This window comes from Sebastes umbrosus, chromosome 23 (assembly GCF_015220745.1).
Source record: "Sebastes umbrosus isolate fSebUmb1 chromosome 23, fSebUmb1.pri, whole genome shotgun sequence".
NCBI classification, from domain to species: Eukaryota; Metazoa; Chordata; class Actinopteri; order Perciformes; family Sebastidae; genus Sebastes; species Sebastes umbrosus.
The window spans coordinates 9,122,041-9,141,566 of record NC_051291.1 but is presented as its reverse complement, the minus strand read 5'-3'; the positions used below and the strand labels follow the sequence as shown (position 1 = coordinate 9,141,566).

Here is a 19,526-nt window from a genome sequence, read left to right as displayed (position 1 = left end):
CTGCGTTAAATTAACAGCAATTGTTTACAGTGCATGCTTTAAAACTATTTTGGGCGTTTTTTTTTATCAGTTTTTAAACAAACTTTGCAGCTGATTTCTTGTCTGCAAGTGGTGCAAAATAAACTGGTTCAATGTGAAGTACCTCCAGCTACAACTAGGCTACAGCTCTACTATGACACACACTGACACACACGCACACAGACGCGTGACCAGCGGCCGCCCTCTCATGCCAGACTTCATGTGCTCATCCGGGTACTTTTTACAGTAAACAAGACAGCTGACTCTGTAAGGCTCTGCAGCCTCGCTGTTATTACAGCATAAAATATAACACCAATTATATGTTTGCAAAGTGTATGTGGGCATCTTATGCAACTATTTATGTATTTATTTATTATTAACTTATTGTTATTCTTGTAGTAAAGCAAAAAAAATGGAGTGGAAAATGGATTTCCGGCCTTAATTTTAAGTTTTATTTAGATTTTTTTTTTTTTGCAGAGCTTCTTGAATTAGCCTGCAAGCATGTGAAGGGTGTTTTGTTAACATTATAGTTATAATATAGTAATATTACCTCAAGTATGTTAACGTTTCCCTGTAAGCTGTCTCAGATCTTGAAGGAAGGGCATCTTATGCAACTATTTATATATTTATTTATTATTAACTTGTTGTTATTCTTGTAGTAAAGCAACAAAATGGAGTGGAAAATGGACTTCTGGCCTTAATTTTAAGTTTTATCTAGATATCTTTTTTTTGCAGAGCTTCTTGAAGTAGCCTGCAAGCATGTGGAAGGTGTTCTGTCAACCATAATGGGTCATAACATAGTATAACTTGTTGTTATTCTTGTAGTAAAGCAAAAAAATGGAGTGGAAAATGGACTTAATTTGAAGTTTTATTTAGATATTTTTTTTGCAGAGCTTCTTGAAGTAGCCTGCAAGCATGTGAAAGGTGTTTTGTTAACTATAATGTGTCATAATATAGCAATATATCAAGTATGTAAACTTTTCCCTGCAAGCTGTGTCCCTACTCTTGAAGAAAGCACGCTGCAAAAACGTGCTCTCTCTCAGAACGCACACAGCGCTCAGCCAATCACAGAGCTCTGCGTCATCACATGGGCGGAGTCGTAGCGTGTAGGCGTCATCGTGTGGGCGGGGCTTTAGTTAGTAGGTACAGTGGTTAGGACATTGAGCAGCTTATTCGTGGACATTCAGAGGACAATTGTCTCACATAGCGGCTCAAAACACCCCGTGGACTGGACGGAAAGCAACTCATACAAGACTACAACGGATTTCTAACATCCACGCATTTGTTTTGATTGAATTGCGTCGAGTATTTTATATAATATAGCGAATTTAGACGCTTTTTTTCAACATAACTTGCTTTTTTACATAACTTCTGCTCTTTAACCTTCATATTACAGGCTATTTAACCACTGTAACTACTACTACTACTACTACACTGCTTTAACTAGTGTTTGTAGAGTGTATTTATACTTATAGTGTTTTATATATTGTATAATTATACAATCTTTGTCAGAATAAGAAGTTATACAATACGAAACGAGGTTACAGCAGCCTCAGCGACGCCGGGTCCTAACGCCGCCGGTCTCCTGCACAAATGGTTCAGCAGCCAGCTGTTTTTCAATATTTCACCATCATGGAGAAGGTGCTGTTAGAGCAAGGTTAAACCAACTTGGACTGGAAATTTGTGTGCTAAAATAGCATCTTTCTTCAGATATATTGCACTTTTTTTCCTCTTGGATATATATATATTTGTTATTACTAACAGTGAGATTAAGAGAGAGGAGTGAGCACACACACAACAAGAAAAGGACTCTGCACATTTTTAAAGAAGGACTCATCCAGTTGAGTAATGGTCATTAATACCGTCCACTGGTTCAGGAAGGGCTTGCGGCTCCACGACAACCCGTCCCTCAAGGAATCTCTGCAGGGAGCCGACACCGTCCGGTGCGTCTACATCCTCGACCCCTGGTTCGCTGGTTCTTCCAACGTTGGGATCAACAGGTGGAGGTGAGGAAAAACCCCATTTAACACGCAGTATGCATACAATACACACTGTGATCCATGCACATCTGGATGCTTTCATCTCTCATTACTCTCTTTGCCATAAATGCATGTAATGTGCCATAGTTGCATTGCTTTTTTTTTGCAGTTCAATTGCATGCAACTGGGCAATTGACACCCAAAAAAATGCACATTTTGTGTACCCAAAAAATGCAGTTCAATTGCAGGCAACTGGGCAATTGACACCCAAAAAAAATGCAGTTCAATTGCATGCAACTGGGCAATTGACACCCAAAAAAATCACATTTTGTGTACCCAAAAAATGCAGTTCAATTGCATGTAACTGGGCAATTGACACCCAAAATGCAATTTTTTTGCACCCAAAAAAATGCAGTTCAATTGCAGGCAACTGGGCAATTGACACACAAAAAATGCAGTTCAATTGCATGCAACTGGTCAATTGACACCCAAAAAAAAATGCACATTTTGTGCACCCAAAAATGCAGATCAATTGCATGCAACTGGGTTATTGACACCCAAAAAACACCCCAAAAATGCAAAAAAAAATCACCCAAAAATGCAGTTCAATTGCAGGCAACTGGGCAATTGACACCCAAAAAAATGCAGTTCAATTGCTTTCAACTGGGCAATTGACACCCAAAAAAATGCAGTTCAATTGCTTTCAACTGGGCAATTGACACCCAAAAATGCAATTTTTTTGGGTCCAATCCAATGACTGTTGACAGATAATTCTATATACTTATTTGTATGGGTTTTTTTTAACTGCAATGTCTATCTTTTTCTATTTTTTATCTCATGTTAACTGTCAAGTATTTAATACTCTTATCAACATGGGAGTGGGCAAATATACTGCTTTATGCAAATGTATGTATATATTTATTATTGGAAATCAATTAACAACACAAAACAATGACAAATATTGTCCAGAAACCCTCACAGGTACTGCATTTAGCATAAAAAATATGCTCAAATCATAACATGGCAACATCAACAGTGTCAGTACTCATGGGTACCCGTAGAACCCATTTTCATTCACATATTTTGAGGTCAGGTTGAGGTTATTATACGTACATTTTTTTGTTTTTCACTTCACACTTACTTTTACTTCACTCTTTATTGCAGTATATTTTAACTGCTATATATCATCTGTTATGCTTGTGGTTCATTGACACCTGTCCCAGTCTATTACAAAACACTGCATTGTTGAAGTGTCTGCAGTACCTCTCAGACAGATAAGCACATTTCATATCAGATATAGAAAGTATGTAATACATAACAGCAAGTCACACTTATTGTTCACAGCAGATGTGTCCTTGAGATGTGCTGACTGTATTGTTTAACATAAATACCATACACATCTTGATCACATCGGTCAAAATGAGGTATTCAAAACAGAAAAAGAACAATTCAATCAGAATAAAACAAACAAAACAACACAAATCCCATTGAGAGATAAAATATCCTTTCCAGGCGAGTCCCAGCCAAAACAGCAGCATAAAAGTTTCACACATAAAAGCACAAATAACAAACAGCAAACAGATAAAAACAACATTAAAAATTCACATAAGAGATGAGTAACAGACTCAAAACAAACAGCAATGGACCAATATCCTGAGTGACTAATGTGTTGGATAGAAAGAAGGAAATGTCTCAGACTTAATTAGTGTCCGTCTGGCTGAGCTGAGAATACAACATTAACAAGCTTTGTTTTAATCTCTTCGCTTTCTTTCCACGTAATGGAACGTAGTCTGAACTCTATGGACTGGAGGCCAAAAAGAGAGTTTGGATGTTGAATTATAAATAAGTGAGATTCCATGAACTTGATTGTATGAGTGCCAGATGAGGGCACGCTCTCTAAGTGTCCTGACGAGATAAGAGCAAGGTCGTTATGGTTAGTGTTGTGTGGCTTTGTCCTCCTCCTTTCTTTTTTTTTGTGATAAAATTATATTGATTTTAAAGATATGTATGGGAAATTATTAACAAATATTGTGATATCTCTGCACGTGGTTCAAGTAGGTCAGTGTGTTAGTGGCGAACCCTCCACCCTTCTCGTCTGTTTGACCTACTTTTCCTCTCCTGCTGCAGCAAGACACCCCAACTATCTCTTGTGAGCAGCGCAACCGATGCCACAGCTCCTTTCCATCTGATATCTAACGCTTTTAAACAGGTTATGCAGGGTGGCCCCGAGATCATGACAGTCCTTTTACTCCAAGGGGATGAAGTTCATGAGGATGTGGGAGCGCCCATGTTAGGAAAAATAATGAAAAACAGCATCACAGAAGGACCTGGTTGCATAACAGTAGCTTGCTGTGTGCTGTTTATTAATGACACATTGTGCTCGCTGAGTCTTTTCAATTTGGAGTGGCTGGATTGCTCTAAACCTCGATCCATATCAGTGTACGCACAACGCTCTCTCCACCCCCTAACCTCATATTCTACAAGGCCTCTAATCCAGGTCATTCATAATTTAGTCCGCTTTTGAAAGTTCTTCACTCAGATCTATGGCCTACAAAATGAATCAGAGAATAATAACAGGAATATTGACACTGTGGTGCTAAAAAGGAGAGTGAGTGTTTGGTATTCACAGCACCCACCTGGCTTTCATATCAGTACATAATTAGAACTGGATGATACAGGAAGCCTCCACCTACGAGCGTTGGTACCTATAGCAACAGCACGGGAAGCTGCGTATTACTGCTGCTCTGCCTCCACGCAAGTGTGGACCTGTGGGGCAGTGTGTCATCTCATGTTTACAGATCTTATTTTAGGCCACAGTACAAATTATATAATAGAGTATTATTACTTTGTTCTGTTGGTAAAAAAAAGGTTTCCGTTGATCACATTTGCTTCCGTTTGGTCAGTATGTTTGGTTTGACGTCACATACAGTCATGATTAAACACGTGTGGATGTAGGTTGGTCGACTCATCCACTGTCCGCGTGATTCAGCCTTTAAGGGATACAATGCCGGTCATGCAGTGTTACAATAGAGTGTTCCCCGCTGATGTGTTTCTTTAATAGTTGTCCAGCATGTCTATTTCCCACTTGTTATGTAACCATGGTGGTTTGTCCTCTTGTGTCCCCCCCCTGGCTCACAGACATTATGTTGGTCGGATGTTTCTGCTGACTCACACACCTGCTCCACTCACATTGTTCAACCTCTTTGTTGGCGGACACATTATCCTCCCGACTGGGCATTTACGAAAACACTTTTCACTTCACAGCATGTCGTCACAAACACGGACGCACACGATGCTTGTAGATTTAGTGGAGTGACGGCAATCCAACTGTTCCTTACAGTCTCTCTCTCCCAGCTCTTTAACTTTGATTGAAAGTAACACAATGTCCCTTTTTTCCAGCTTCAACATCATGAGAGTTCAAGACATTGTCACGTTTGCGAATATCTGTATATTATGTACTATATATGTTTTAACCACTCTTTCTTTGTCCTCCCTGTCGTCCTCCAGGTTCTTACTGCAGAGTCTTGAGGACTTGGACTCCAGCCTCCGTAAGCTTAACTCACGACTGTTCGTGATCCAAGGCCAACCCACCGATGTCTTTCCCAGACTTTTCAAGGTGAGCTCTCATTTAAACATGAAGCTGGAAGACACTTTAAAACATGGTGTTGTATTCTATTCTGTAGCTAACGTTTGTTTCCTCCCGGTCCTCCAGGAATGGAACATTTCTCGTCTGTCTTATGAGTACGACTCTGAGCCCTTTGGGAAAGAACGAGATGCAGCTATTAAGAAGCTGGCCTGTGAGGCCGGAGTGGAGGTGACAGTTCGCATCTCCCACACACTCTACGACCTGGACAAGTGAGTCCCCTTCCCACTTCCGCTTTACAGCCATCTATTAATCTATTGTGTTTTAGGTATTTGACTCTTTGTGTGCTCATTTCCCTCCTGCAGGATCATAGAGTTAAATGGAGGTCAGTCTCCTCTCACCTACAAGCGGTTCCAGACCCTCATCAGTCGTATGGAGCCTGTGGAGATGCCCGCAGAGTCCATCACTGCTGACATCATGGGGAAATGCAGGACGCCACTGTCCGACGACCACGATGACAAGTTTGGTGTCCCCTCCTTGGAGGAGCTGGGTGAGTGAGCACATCAGTAGTTTAGATTCAGATAAATAGAGGGGTCTCCAACAAGTAGATCACTATCTGTTTACCTGAGTGGCTCGCTAAAGGTTCAAAGAATACGTACATACATTAGATAACACAAAATCACTTTATAAACCTGTAAAAAAGGTTGGAGATCCCTGAGATAAAGCATGATGACCACACATACTCCAAGCTGAAATTCAACATTATAGGCTGAGTATTAATGTGTTTTTTAATGTGATCCCTGCAGGTTTTGATACTGAAGGTCTGTCCACAGCCGTGTGGCCGGGAGGAGAGACCGAAGCCCTCACACGACTCGAGAGGCATTTGGAGAGGAAGGTCAGTCTCATCCTACCGACCTACTGTCTTGTTATTTTTAAAAGAAAAAGCATTTTATTTAACTACTATTGAGAGAAAATAGCCCCATGTTGTGACATAACACCACGCTGTCACGCATTTCTATATCTGACCATGTGACTGTGTTTCCATCAGGCGTGGGTGGCCAACTTTGAGCGTCCCAGAATGAACGCCAACTCGCTGCTCGCCAGCCCGACGGGCCTCAGCCCGTACCTGCGCTTCGGCTGCCTCTCCTGTCGCCTGTTCTACTTCAAACTCACCGACCTCTACAAGAAGGTACGTTACCAAACACCTCTTTCACATGAATGATTCTAGTTTGTAACAATCGGAAATAACTGCCGCTGGGAAAGAGTGGAGCCATTTATACTTGGGCCAATTCAGTCGTTTAAATGTCAACGAGTTTGTCAGATTTATTCCAGGTGTCAGGTTAACTTCCTCTGCAGCATGTGTGAGGTTGATCTACTGTGGCTCCCTATTTATTCTGTATTAAGATGAATTGTCCACTTCAGTCTTGCTTTGTTGCACTGGCTCCCTCTTCAGGTGTGATGTTGCATGTTCAAACCCCAATGAAAATGTTCACAGTTAAGAAATATAAAGAGTTATTGAGGAAAATGTGCAGTAGTTATGTAGCTGAATTAGAGAGGAACTGCTGCCTCCAGTTTAAAAGCTGATGTATGTCAACAGAGGTGCCAGTGCCACTTCTTTGTATATGATAAGTTTGACTTCCCAGGGTAGTAACACGTGTCCCGCCACTTCTCCAACCCCTCAAGGTGAAGAAGAACAGCTCGCCGCCTCTCTCGCTCTACGGTCAGCTGCTGTGGCGCGAGTTCTTCTACACGGCGGCCACCAACAACCCCTGCTTCGACAAGATGGAGAGCAACCCCATCTGCGTTCAGATCCCGTGGGACCGCAACCCCGAGGCGCTGGCCAAGTGGGCGGAGGGCCGAACGGGCTTCCCGTGGATCGACGCCATCATGACGCAGCTGAGGCAGGAGGGCTGGATCCACCACCTGGCGAGGCACGCCGTGGCCTGTTTCCTGACCAGAGGAGACCTGTGGATCGGCTGGGAGGAGGGCATGAAGGTAGACCATGTTCCAAGTTCATATACATTTTTATTAGGGCTCTCAAACGATTAAAATAGTTAAGTATTAAAACTGAATACTGGTGTTTCTGAGCTAACACGAGGCTTGTTTGTATCTTCAGGTATTCGAGGAGCTGCTGCTGGATGCAGACTGGAGTGTGAATGCAGGCAGCTGGATGTGGCTCTCCTGCAGCTCTTTCTTCCAGCAGTTCTTCCACTGCTACTGCCCCGTGGGGTTCGGCCGACGCACCGACCCCAATGGAGATTACATACGGTATGCTTTGCACATGGGAACCTTTTCATTGCATGGCGTGCTGGGATGCTAAAATCATGGCTCAATGGATACTGATGCTAAACTGTTACCACAACAATAAAGTACATACTCTAACCCTCTTCATTTCTTCACTCAGGCGCTACCTGCCCATTCTGAGAGGGTTTCCAGCCAAGTATATTTACGATCCCTGGAACGCTCCAGAGAGCGTGCAGAAGGCAGCCAAATGTATCATTGGAGTGCATTACCCCAAACCCATGGTGAACCACGCAGAGTCCAGTCGTCTCAACATCGAGCGAATGAAACAGATCTACCAGCAGCTCTCCTGTTACAGAGGCCTCGGTAAGGACACAACAATACATACAGAGAGAGACATTCCTCACAAACATCTGTAATGTTAATACGAAGCTGGAACGACAAGGATCACCTGAAAAGATAGTTTCTTAATTTCCCCGAAAAGACTGTTACAGAAAGACTGTTATTTTACTTTTAAGTTAAGTTTAAAGTGTTGACTGTCTATTGTCTTTGTCCGTAGGCCTTTTAGCTACAGTTCCGTCAGTTCCGCCCACCTCTAACGGTAACGGCGAGATGTCCACAGACGGGATGGGGTTCCCTGCTGAGGCTACACACAACGCTGCAGCTCCATCTGGTGAGTGCCATACCTGTAGTAGTTCTGGGTTCTTCATGACTTCGTCTCTAGTCTCAGGAGGCAAAGTTTGTTGTGTTGTTTTTACAGGCTATCAGATGCCGGTTCACTCCCAAGGAGACTGGCAGAACAGCGTCATGATGTACCGGCAGGGTGATCATCAAACCAGCGTCGGCACACACCAGCAAGGTGAGGAACCTCAGATACTAACACATTTAATTCACCCGTTTTATTTGTCTGAAGACACTTTATACCACATATGTTTCCTTGTATTTTCACCCTTATATCTCTGCTAATCCTTGAATCTTGCTTGAATTTCAGGTTATGCAGGCACCAGCACTAGTATGATGTCTTACGCCCAAGGCGCACATCAGTTTACTGCACTTCAGAAAGGTGAGAACTGATATGCTTTTATATATAAAAAGGGGGTCAAGACTCAAGACTTTAGTTGATCTTTTGTTTGGATGAAAAGTCCTCCGTGGCACCAGCCTGTATCAACCATACTTCATAGTCCTTTATCCTCAGCTATGTCTCCTTTGTGTTAGTGAGTGACAGAGATGATAAAACTGTATTTTCTGTTTTGTTTTCTCAGCACCTGAACACCATTTCATCACTCTGTCCAGTGGCAAACGACACAGCGAGGACTCTGGGAGTGGCAAAGTGTCTAAAGTCCAGAGACAAAGCATCCACTAGAAGGTTAGTCGGAAACTTACTCCTGCTGAAATTTCAGTCCAGTTCAAATAAAAAAAAAAAATCTTCTTAAATTGGTCTAAATTTGGTCTTTTCATGGGATTTGTTGACAATTAGAAATATATAGAGTATCACCTGTTCTTTAAAGGAATACCTCAAAATATGAATAAACCAAGAAAATTCCTCATTAATGATCATATAGTCAGATATTATGAAGCAAAACGTGTCGTATTCAAGGTAATTGATGTAGAAATGGTCTTTTTGTGGGCTCCTCTTTAGGATTTATCCTTTAATACTCTAATTTATATATTAAATGGCTGAATTAATGTGTTCAAAATTCACCAACAGTATTTTCCTTTTCCCAAATTGATCAAGTTAAGTTAACATATCTTCATCCGTCCAGTTTGCATTTATCAGCAGTGATGAGTTAATTGCTTAAAGTGAATTTATTAAACATATTTTTCATCGTCCGTTAACGTGTGTGTCCTTTCTGTCTCCTTACAGGAGCGTCTGCAGACAAAGAAGCCAGCACTTAATGGACATTTAAGGCTTTTTTATTACTGCACTACACTATTTGCATGGACACAACTTCAAGAGGAGCGATCTTTAAACACAAACACACACAAACACGCACCTGTTTCTCCAGCAACGGGACTGTATATTATCATCTACTATCATGTGGACTGCACCGCCGCCCGGCCAGCGCTGACGTCACTGGAGCAGCTGTTACACTGTGCTCATCTTTGGATTAATGTTGCTGGGACTAAAAGTCTTTGTGTATATAATGAATTTGCTAATTTCACATACAAATTGTACATACTTGAATATTATATGTGTGTTTTCTCTCTTTGTGTAGATATAGACCTATTGATATATTTTTGATATGAAAAATAATTGTGGATGGATCTTTCTTTTTGTTTTTTGGAAGATTTTCAATAAAAATAAAAAACATTTATAGTCCGTCCATTCAGATAAAAAAGGTGATAAATCTTCTATCTATTCTAATGCACCTGCCTGTCCTCATTTATTGCACTTCCTGTCCAGGATATCCATCAACACAAGTGTTTTAATCATTCCCTCTCTCTCCATCTCAGTACTAGTAGACTCATGTTAATCCGTCCCGCTGTAGAGGCAATATCAGACTGACGTTAACTATCAATGTCAAAGGTTATAGAGAGAAGACGACAGGAATACAGACTCTTATATCATGCTGTCCCCACTAAATGTACCACTTGAGAGAACTGCTTCACTGGCGTCTTGTTCCTTCTCAATGTGCTTGTTTCATTAAAACTGGTTTAAATATACAAATGGTTTCTGTGCTATTCTTTAAATCTTGAGCGTTGAAAACTGTTTAGAGCTGCAACGATTAATTGATTAGTTGTCAACTATTAAATTAATTGCCAACTATTTTGATAATTAATCGGTTTGAGTAATTAAAAAAAAAAAAAAAAAAGTCTAAATTCTGATTGCAGCTTCTTAAATGTGAATATTTTCTGGTTTCTTTACTCCTCTATGACAATAAACTGAATATCTTTGAGTTGTGGACAAAACAAGACATTTGAGGACGTCATCCTGGGCTTTAGGAAACATTGATCGACATTTTTCACCATTTTATAGACCAACAAATCGATTAATCGACAATGAAAACAATCGTTAATTGCAGCTCTAAAACAGTTAAATTATAATATATTATTATATTTTTGTATTTTGGATATTGATCTAGTATTTCACAAGAAAAAAACATGATTTAAAAAGTCAAAAAAATACCTTGTCAAATAATTTGTTAGCGTAACAGAAGCATGTTTGTCTTCTTCACGACCCCTCAGCTTCATCTTTGTTGTCTTCTGTCTGTGTTGAACTATAAGCTAACACAAGCGAGCATGTAAGAGAAAGATCCACAAATTAGGTTAGTGTTAAATTTAAAAGTCCCGACCCACCCCTGACACCGACCATGAAGTTGGAAGATGGATCTGTATTGATGCAATATTACCTTTTTAAAGCCCAAAATATAAAAGCTACATTGCTTTGACTTTCTGGTTTTACTCTTAAAAACATTTAAATGCAACTTGTGATAATGATTTAGTATGAATCAGTAATGCCATTGCACTGTTGGTAGACTGTACACATCAAAACATGCAGTACAGTACATGTGTACATTGACAGTTTGCTCTGAGAACAAAAGCAGCTTTTTGACACTTAAAAATGAAATTAAAAAACATACAAATACAACTTTAAACGTATCATTTATTGCTCATTATGATCAGTAACGACAAGCATTGTTCATTACAGTAGTAAATCTTGATTTCCAAACCGATTTTAAAACAGTCACAGTGTCGTAGCCCTCAGCTGAGACCAGAGAATCCTCAAGAAGGCCACAGGCTGAAACGTAGTAGTTTCATAGTACAGTTCTCGATACTACAAGTTCTGTATTGCTGAAGGATTGGTATTTCAATTGCACGAAGGTGAAGCTGTGAACCCTTTCCCCCAAAAAACAGCATCAAATAGCATTCATAAAACATTATTTCCTCCCCGTATAACTGCATATTGTGACGTTCACTCCTCAGCAGATCTGAGAGGAGCGACGGGGTTGAAGAGCGGCCGCTGCTGCCTGAGGTGCAGCTTGGTGTAACTCATCTCAAAGTCCTTCTTAGTTCCCACAATGACATCCAGGCTGCCAGAGTGCACGTCGTACCCGTAGGACGCCAGCTTCTGGATGCGATAGAGGACGATCTGCGTGGTGAGCTCCATGACGTTTGGAGATTCCTTCACCTGCTCCATGCTCACGCCGACATCCATCAGTCCTTGGAACCGCCCCGCCAGGGTGGGCAAGGAGTAGTACAAAATGGCCGGGCAGAGGATGACTATTTGCTTGAGTTCGTCTTTGGAGCAGGCGAAGGCGTCCCCGACGTATGCCAGCGCCTGCTGCATGGCGTCCGGCTGCAGCTCGGCGATGGAGGCTCTGAGGCTGGACACCAAGGTGAGGAGCTCCTCCGTGGTGAAGCCCTGCTCCCTCAGGAAGCCTACACTGTCCCTCCAGGCTTCGGCCGGTCTCAGCAGGATGTACGGGTTCTGGCTCAGCAGCTTCTGCAGCCAGACGCGCAGGTTGCCCTCGTCGCCGCCCAGGTCCAGGTAGGTCTCCCTCAGAGTGTGGATGACCTCCTTGTTCAGCTCCACGGGTCGGCTGAAGCTCTGCGGCGCGCTGGCCATCAGCTTGCCGATGATCCTGTTGCTGAGGCGGAGAGTCTGCAGGTAAAGGATGTTGGCCCGCTGGTTGCTATGGTGAGTCAATGTGAAGAAAGAAGCCGGAAACTTTTCAATGATGCTCATCAGTTCGCGCTTATTGGGGCACACGGTCGACCAAAGTTCTCGCTGGGCGGCCACGTCCTCCGGCCGACACAGGACGGCTTCGGGGTGAGTTTCCAGGATTCGGGCGATCACAGTTGTGTCTGCGCCCATGTCCCTCAGCAGGTCGGCGGTTTCAGACACGTAGGCGGCGTTCTCGGACAGAACCCAGCCCTTGAACTTGCGTACCTTTCGGATGTCCACGGACAGCTGATAGAGGGAGTCCACTGTGAGCTGGTTCTCCAGTCTCTTGTTGGGAGACGTCAGTGTGGAGGCCGACGCAGAGGGAGGGATGAGGAGCCTCATCCTCTGGCAGTAGGAGCACAGGGAGGTGGTGGTGACACGAAGCATCGCGGATCTGCACGGAGGACAAAGAACACCTATATAAGTACAGTCTGAGACCCACAATCGAACCATTTTAGTCTTTTTTAGGGGGGTACAGAGGGTCTTTAGGGGGAGATAGCAGGTCAACAGTAGATGTCACCTAGAAGTGGTGTACATCATCTGAAAGCTGGGAACCTGAGGACTAATTTGAGATGCAGCTCAGCATTGTGTGTCAAGTTGTTCTAGTCATAAATAAAGAAAATCTTAAGTGTATAAGGGTTTAGAACATTATGATAGAAGTATATGATGTCCATCCCCATGCTCTATTATGTCTCATAAGTTGTTGCAGCAATTTTTGCGTTGATTCCATTTGTTACACAGATTTGGAGCTAAATTTAACCATTTTTTACCACTCCAGAATTCATAAAAATGATCAATAATCCCTCCAAAATACCACATTAAGACACCAAGACCTTGAGGAACACCATAGAAAAAGCCATGCTTTGATTTGGTATCAAAAACTTTTGACATTTTGAGATTTCTGCAAGAATTGCATTTTTCGGCGATTAGATGGCGAGCATTTCTGTTATGTAAACTGCTCAGAAACCCCCTTACTGTCAATCTACCTAGGAAAGCCATCCATCCTCTGAATGCTCTAGGTCTCTAGTTTGTGGCTGTAAAGTTCCATGAGGCTGTGATTATCCTAGAGGTCACCACAGGTCATTGTATACAGCAAAGTCAAATTCAGTACAATGAAATGTCTACAATGGGGACATCACACATGAATACAGTTGGGCTCATTGGATCCACAAGAGTCTGAGCTTTACAGTGATACCCAATTTATGTAATTCAACACCGTTTAGGGACCCCAGTATGCAGAAATATGTACCTGTACCCCCCTAAAAAAAGACGAAAACAGGTCTATTGTGGGTCTTTAATTCAACATTTCACTCATAGCTAAAAGTAAAAATGAGTTGTATAATTTAAGACCAGTTTCTCTGCAGAACCACAAAAACTACTATGTATTTTCAGGGTCAACATGTATGCTGTCCCTACAATACACAAGCCTATAACAGCATATACATAAAGATAGCAGCACATTTGTAGTGGAGTACATGTCTGTGAATCAAGAGTAAATCAAGTGTAATGTTTTTGTCCTCAGTATTCAGAAGCAGGAACAAACAGAGGGAACACTGTGTCCTGACAGCTGCCTTGTACATGCTATGTTAACATATTATATATATGCATTTTATATCATACTATAACCACACACCATACAAAAGACACAGACAAAGCATGCAACATGTAATGATATCACCAAAAGAAAACACACTGTTTGTTTTGTATAAAATTGAGTTATAAAACAGGTTATTTTACCAGCTAGCAGAGCAGTGCAGCCTGAGGACTCAGATGATCACACCCTCCACTCTGTGCTGCTTTCATAACATGAGAGGAGGGAGCTGGGTGGAGTCACACAGAGGAACACATGAGAGACATGTGAGGGCCAGCAGGGGGCGGGGTTTAACATTAAGCCCCGCCCACAGGACCATATAAGGCAGCAGCCACGTGGTGGAAACTATCCTATCCTGGTCTGACCTGGGTCTGACCTAGCTTCATGAATGAATGAGGAGTCAGACTAGTATTGATGATTTAATATGGTCCAAAATGTAAAAGCAGCATCTGTTTCTGTCCATTTCAATTCTCTACTATGGTTTTGTATAGCTTCCTACCTACCATGACTTTTTATGACATAACAAAATATTTTTTACATAATATGCTATGACTTTTTTATGACATACCATACTATGACATTTTAAATATTTTATATGTATATATATATATTATATATATATATAATATATATATATTTGTGGTTCTGCAGAGAAACTGGTCTTAAACTATACAAATCATTTTTATTATATATTATTATATATATTATATATATATATATATATATATATATATAATATATATATATATATATTATATATATTTGTGGTTCTGCAGAGAAACTGGTCTTAAACTATACAAATCATTTTTATTATATATTATGATATATATTATTATTATATATATGTATATATATATATATATATATATATACATATAAAATATTTAAAATGTCATTGTATAGTATGCCATACAAATATTAGAAAGGCCTTAGTATAGGATTAAAATTAAAATTAAAATCTTAATGACAATATGTAATTTTCTGTATACAAAATTACATATTGTCATTAAGATTTTAATCTGTAACACGTTTATATTTTATGTTTTGTCATCACTCGTTCTCACTAAATGTCCTGACTGCAACATGGCAATAATGCTTATTTTATGTATTATTATATATTAAAATTATGAAATCACGGTAAGTGAGTATATATTTTATCTTTTTAAAATACATATTAGACATATTAAACAAATTGTTCAGTATATTTGACATGATTTTTTGGTAACATCCACCACACAAGATGCTGACCGTAAGCAGCAGTTTTGTTGTTTTTATGTATTATTATATATTAAAACTATAAAATTAATGAATCACAGTAAGTGAGTATCGATATTATATATTAAAACTATAAAATTAATGAATCACAGTAAGTGAGTATCGATATTATATATTAAAACTATCATATTAGATTATACATGTTCAGTATTTGACATGATGTGTTGTAACATCCACCACACGAGATGGCGCGCGTGAGCAGCCGTTTTGTTTTTGGCGCAAACCGGAAGTCGTCATAACCGCCCAACTTAAAAAAAAAAGTTTAGTGTTTGCTTCTGCAGCTGCTGCGGAGCAGAGAAAGAGACCAGACCTGCAGCCTGCAACCTGCAACCAGCGCTTAACTGGTATCGATAACGTTATCGATTAAACGCGTTGTTCTCCATTGATTTTAACGTATATAATAACAATAACTGAGCGTTATCAGCAGCGTTGCTTAGCGACACCAAAGAGGAGAACAGCGAAGAAGAAGACGTTAGCATGTGTAGCTAACATTTATGAATTAACGTTAAATCCACGTTTTGTTTACTTGTTTTCTGGATTAACTTCGACTCTAAATGGATGAGCACAAGGAGAACATTCACACAAAGGACGTCAACGTGAAGATGTCTGACGTTAACACGAGAGAGGATGAAAAGGTTGGTGCTAACTTAGCTTAGCTTCATGTTAGCTACACGTTTGTAATGATGTTGTTGTATTTTTACTGAAATACGAGAAGGTAAACAAAGAGTTTCTACTCTGTAAAAGGTCCACTACCAACATATTGAACAAGCATGAGGTTCACAGTTATATTAATTTCATGTTAATGTTACATTTAAAGCATAATATACTGAATTGAAGTTACAAAGACATGTTTTAGCAGTGGTGGAAGAAGAGGTAGGCCTAGTCAGATCTACTTCTTCTACAGTGTAGAAATACTCTGTTACAATTAAGTCCTTCATTCAATCTTACTTAAATAAAAGTAAACAAGTATTAGCATTAAAATATTCAAGTAACAAAAGTTATATTGGATTATAATGATTGATGTATTCATCTCTAAGCATCACTAATGTAGATGGATCATTTCTATATTTACTGAGTTAGAGGTGATTTATATGAATATATTCTGTTTTATTTATAGCTAATATTTTGTATTTTATGTCATACTATACTGTGACTTTTTAATACATTTTTTATGACTTTAAATGACATTTTTATGATTTGTTTATGACTTTGTAATGACATTTTTATGAATTTTTTAATGACATACTATACCATGACTTTTATGACACACGCATTTATATGACACACACATAATAGTATCATATATTATAAATAATAAGCATAGTATAACAAAACATAAGAGTGATTTCAGACAATTTATATTGTTTTTTCCTTTAATTTGTTGCCCATCTATAAACCAAAGTAAAGAGGGTTTTCTGTCAAGGTAGAGAGATATTGAGTGACATGACCTGTGTACCTTTTTACAGATGATCAGAACTGACCCATTTTTGGCCTTTTCTACATTTCTATAAGCAAATCAGTTCTACAGCTTGTTTTAGTACTTGGTGTTGTTGTTTCTGAGACACATAATAACTGATTATAATCATTCCTCTCCAGGCGAAGCCTTGCAGCAGGATATGTCCTGAAGAAGAATCTGCTCCTCAGGTGTCCCCGTCTCAGTCCAACAGTGACTTCAGTCATCCAGTGTACAAAGAGATCTCTCTGGCTAACGGACACATCAACCGCATGTCCAAAGAGGAGCTTCGGATCAAGTTAGCAGACCTGCAGCTTGACACAAGGTAACAGTGACCCCGATACGGTAAAGATAAGATAAGATACACAAGGTAATAGTGACCTAAATACAGTAAAGATAAGAATAGCCTTTATTGATCCTCAGTGGGGAAATTCAGTTGTTGCAGCACAAGGTCAGAATAAGTACAGATAAATAGAGAAAGTAAACAATTTGTTTTGAAGATAAAAAGCTCACAGCAGATTGCTTTAAAATAAAAAACAACTGTTTTCTAAAGCGCTTACTCTTTGTGTGTATAGAGGTGTAAAGGACGTGATGAAGAAGAGGTTGAAGAGCCACTATAAGAAGCAGAAGCTGTTGCAGACGGCCGCTGAGGGAGGACCAACTGACACCTACTATGACTACATCTGCGTGGTGGACTTCGAAGCAACGTGTGAAGAGGATAATCCTGCAGACTTCCATCATGAAATCATTGAGTTCCCCATGGTTCTCATCAACACGCACACCTTAGAGATTGTAAGTTGACTTTGAAATGTTCAGTTTTAAATCTGTAGGGTGACTTTTATATTCACAAATGTTTATTTTCTGCAGGTGGACTCCTTTCAGGAATATGTGAAACCAGAGTTGAACCCACAGCTTTCAGACTTTTGCGTGAAGTTAACAGGAATAACACAGGTTGGTTGAGCTCAGTGTCTTCTCTGATATATATGTGATGTTAATGGAGTTTTTGTGTATAAACTGTTGTTTTGTTGAGCAGAAAATGGTGGATGAAGCAGACCTGTTTCCAGACGTCCTTCAGCGGGTCGTCGCTTGGCTTCAGGAGAGGGAGCTCGGGACAAAGTACAAATACGCAATGCTGACTGACGGGTAGGATGTTGTAATTCAGTAACGCTGCAGAGTTTTTAACTGTGTCCCTCCTCACACTACGTTTGTTTCTACATTTTCTTTAGGGCCTGGGATATGAGCAAGTTCCTCAACATCCAGTGCCGGCTTAGTCGGATCAGATATCCGGTTTTTGCAAAGAAGTGGATAAACATCAGGAAATCATACGGGAACTTCTACAAGGTTTGTGTTTTTAAGATGAGATATGGACATAGTAACTCATTAAAAACAAAAATAGAAATAAAGTAAATGGACAGCAACCCTTGCAAATACAATAAAGAAGAAATTGATTAGTAATTAAAGGTCCCCATCAGAAAAAAAACACCAACCAGCTGTTTTCCTCCACCAGGTCCCCCGCACACAGACGAAGCTGAGCACCATGTTGGAGAAGTTGGGTCTGAAATACGAAGGCCGTCCTCACTCTGGGCTGGACGACTCACGCAACATCGCCAGGATAGCTCTACGCATGCTGCAGGATGGGTGTCAGCTGCGCGTCAACGAACGCATGCACGCCGGCCAGCTGCTCTCCGTTCCCAGCTCAGCTCCAGTGGAGGGAGCTCCTCCACCACATAACCCCCGCAGCAGGGACTAGACCCAGGACCCAGACCCCTCGACTCTTTACCCCTGTGAGTTACAAACCCAAAGCAATTTTACAGTCTTTGTCAGGTTGTACATCTTTTGCTTTGGAGCTTAAAAGCTGTAGTTTGTAATGGGGGTCAATATGATTCACACGTGAGGGTTAATCTCTGACCACAACTCTATATATTTTTACACCAGATGTCTAAAAACAGATCATTCCAGTGTGTTGTGGGAGGATTTTCCCGTTTCAGTGTTGTCGGTCCGTTAAATCTTCCTCACCCTGCCTTATCGAGCTGCTAATATTCATCAGACAATTTGATTAAAATGCAAATTTAAGTTCATGATGCCGTGAATTTGTTGTTACTTCAGGTTTTGTCCCAAGAACAATTACAACTAAATGACATTTATAATGAAATGAAATAGTCAATATGAAAGGCAAACTATGTAGAAAGAAAGGGCTGGCAGCAGCGAGTTCAGCGAGGCAGCCGTCACACGCTGCTGACGTGCCCCGTCTGTCCAGGGCGTAATTGTCATGTTGTTCTTGAGGCAGTGAAATAATATAAAAAAAATCAACAATATCATAGTCGTGTTTCCATTTGATTGTCAAGCGAACTTTTGAAATGTCGCAAAAAAGTAAAGTGGATTAGGCGCGTTTCCATCAACGGGTTAAACTGGAATAAACTCTTCAGTTTGGTCAGATGTTGGCGCTATAGGCTACGCATGGCTGTAATTCACCAGTAAACGGAGTAGAAGAAGAAGTAGAGGTTAAAAAACCAGAAACAAAACAAGTCGGCTTGGCCATCTAACCATCTACGAGAGAAAAATGGAGATAGGTCTTCAGGAATTTGTTTTAATTAGTCAAGTTATAATTGTTCTTTTATGTCAGCTTGTATTGATTAATGTTGTCTGGAGACAAAGACAATATAATATATGTCCGGGGAGACGTCGACAGCAGAAACAGCTCATCAGTCATGTGAGAGAGA

General features: G+C 40.4%; 3 protein-coding genes across 3 annotated transcripts; 2 read left to right on the top strand and 1 right to left on the bottom strand.

The window, feature by feature from the left end:
• Positions 1–1,161: 1,161 nt before the first annotated feature.
• LOC119482905 (cryptochrome-1-like) lies at positions 1,162–10,489 on the top strand. Its single transcript, XM_037760807.1, has 14 exons — positions 1,162–2,024; positions 5,505–5,613; positions 5,710–5,852; positions 5,946–6,130; positions 6,387–6,475; positions 6,629–6,769; positions 7,264–7,575; positions 7,697–7,848; positions 7,985–8,187; positions 8,381–8,494; positions 8,582–8,680; positions 8,813–8,884; positions 9,084–9,187; positions 9,686–10,489. Exons 1-13 carry the CDS (start codon positions 1,867–1,869, stop codon positions 9,182–9,184), a joined length of 1,878 nt encoding a protein of 625 aa, XP_037616735.1. The 5' UTR covers positions 1,162–1,866; the 3' UTR covers positions 9,185–9,187; positions 9,686–10,489.
• A 912-nt stretch (positions 10,490–11,401) lies between these two features.
• LOC119483136 (transcription termination factor 2, mitochondrial-like) lies at positions 11,402–14,350 on the bottom strand. The gene is made up of 2 exons (XM_037761213.1): positions 14,225–14,350; positions 11,402–12,881 (listed from the first exon to the last, which is right to left on the bottom strand). The coding sequence occupies exon 2, from the start codon at positions 12,872–12,874 to the stop codon at positions 11,735–11,737; it is 1,140 nt and encodes a 379-aa protein (XP_037617141.1). The 5' UTR covers positions 12,875–12,881; positions 14,225–14,350; the 3' UTR covers positions 11,402–11,734.
• Positions 14,351–15,590: 1,240 nt separating this feature from the next.
• On the top strand, positions 15,591–18,884 carry eri1 (exoribonuclease 1). Its single transcript, XM_037760154.1, has 7 exons — positions 15,591–15,988; positions 16,950–17,131; positions 17,382–17,598; positions 17,674–17,757; positions 17,840–17,949; positions 18,033–18,147; positions 18,314–18,884. The coding sequence occupies exons 1-7, from the start codon at positions 15,908–15,910 to the stop codon at positions 18,554–18,556; spliced, it is 1,032 nt and encodes a 343-aa protein (XP_037616082.1). The 5' UTR covers positions 15,591–15,907; the 3' UTR covers positions 18,557–18,884.
• Positions 18,885–19,526: the final 642 nt, after the last annotated feature.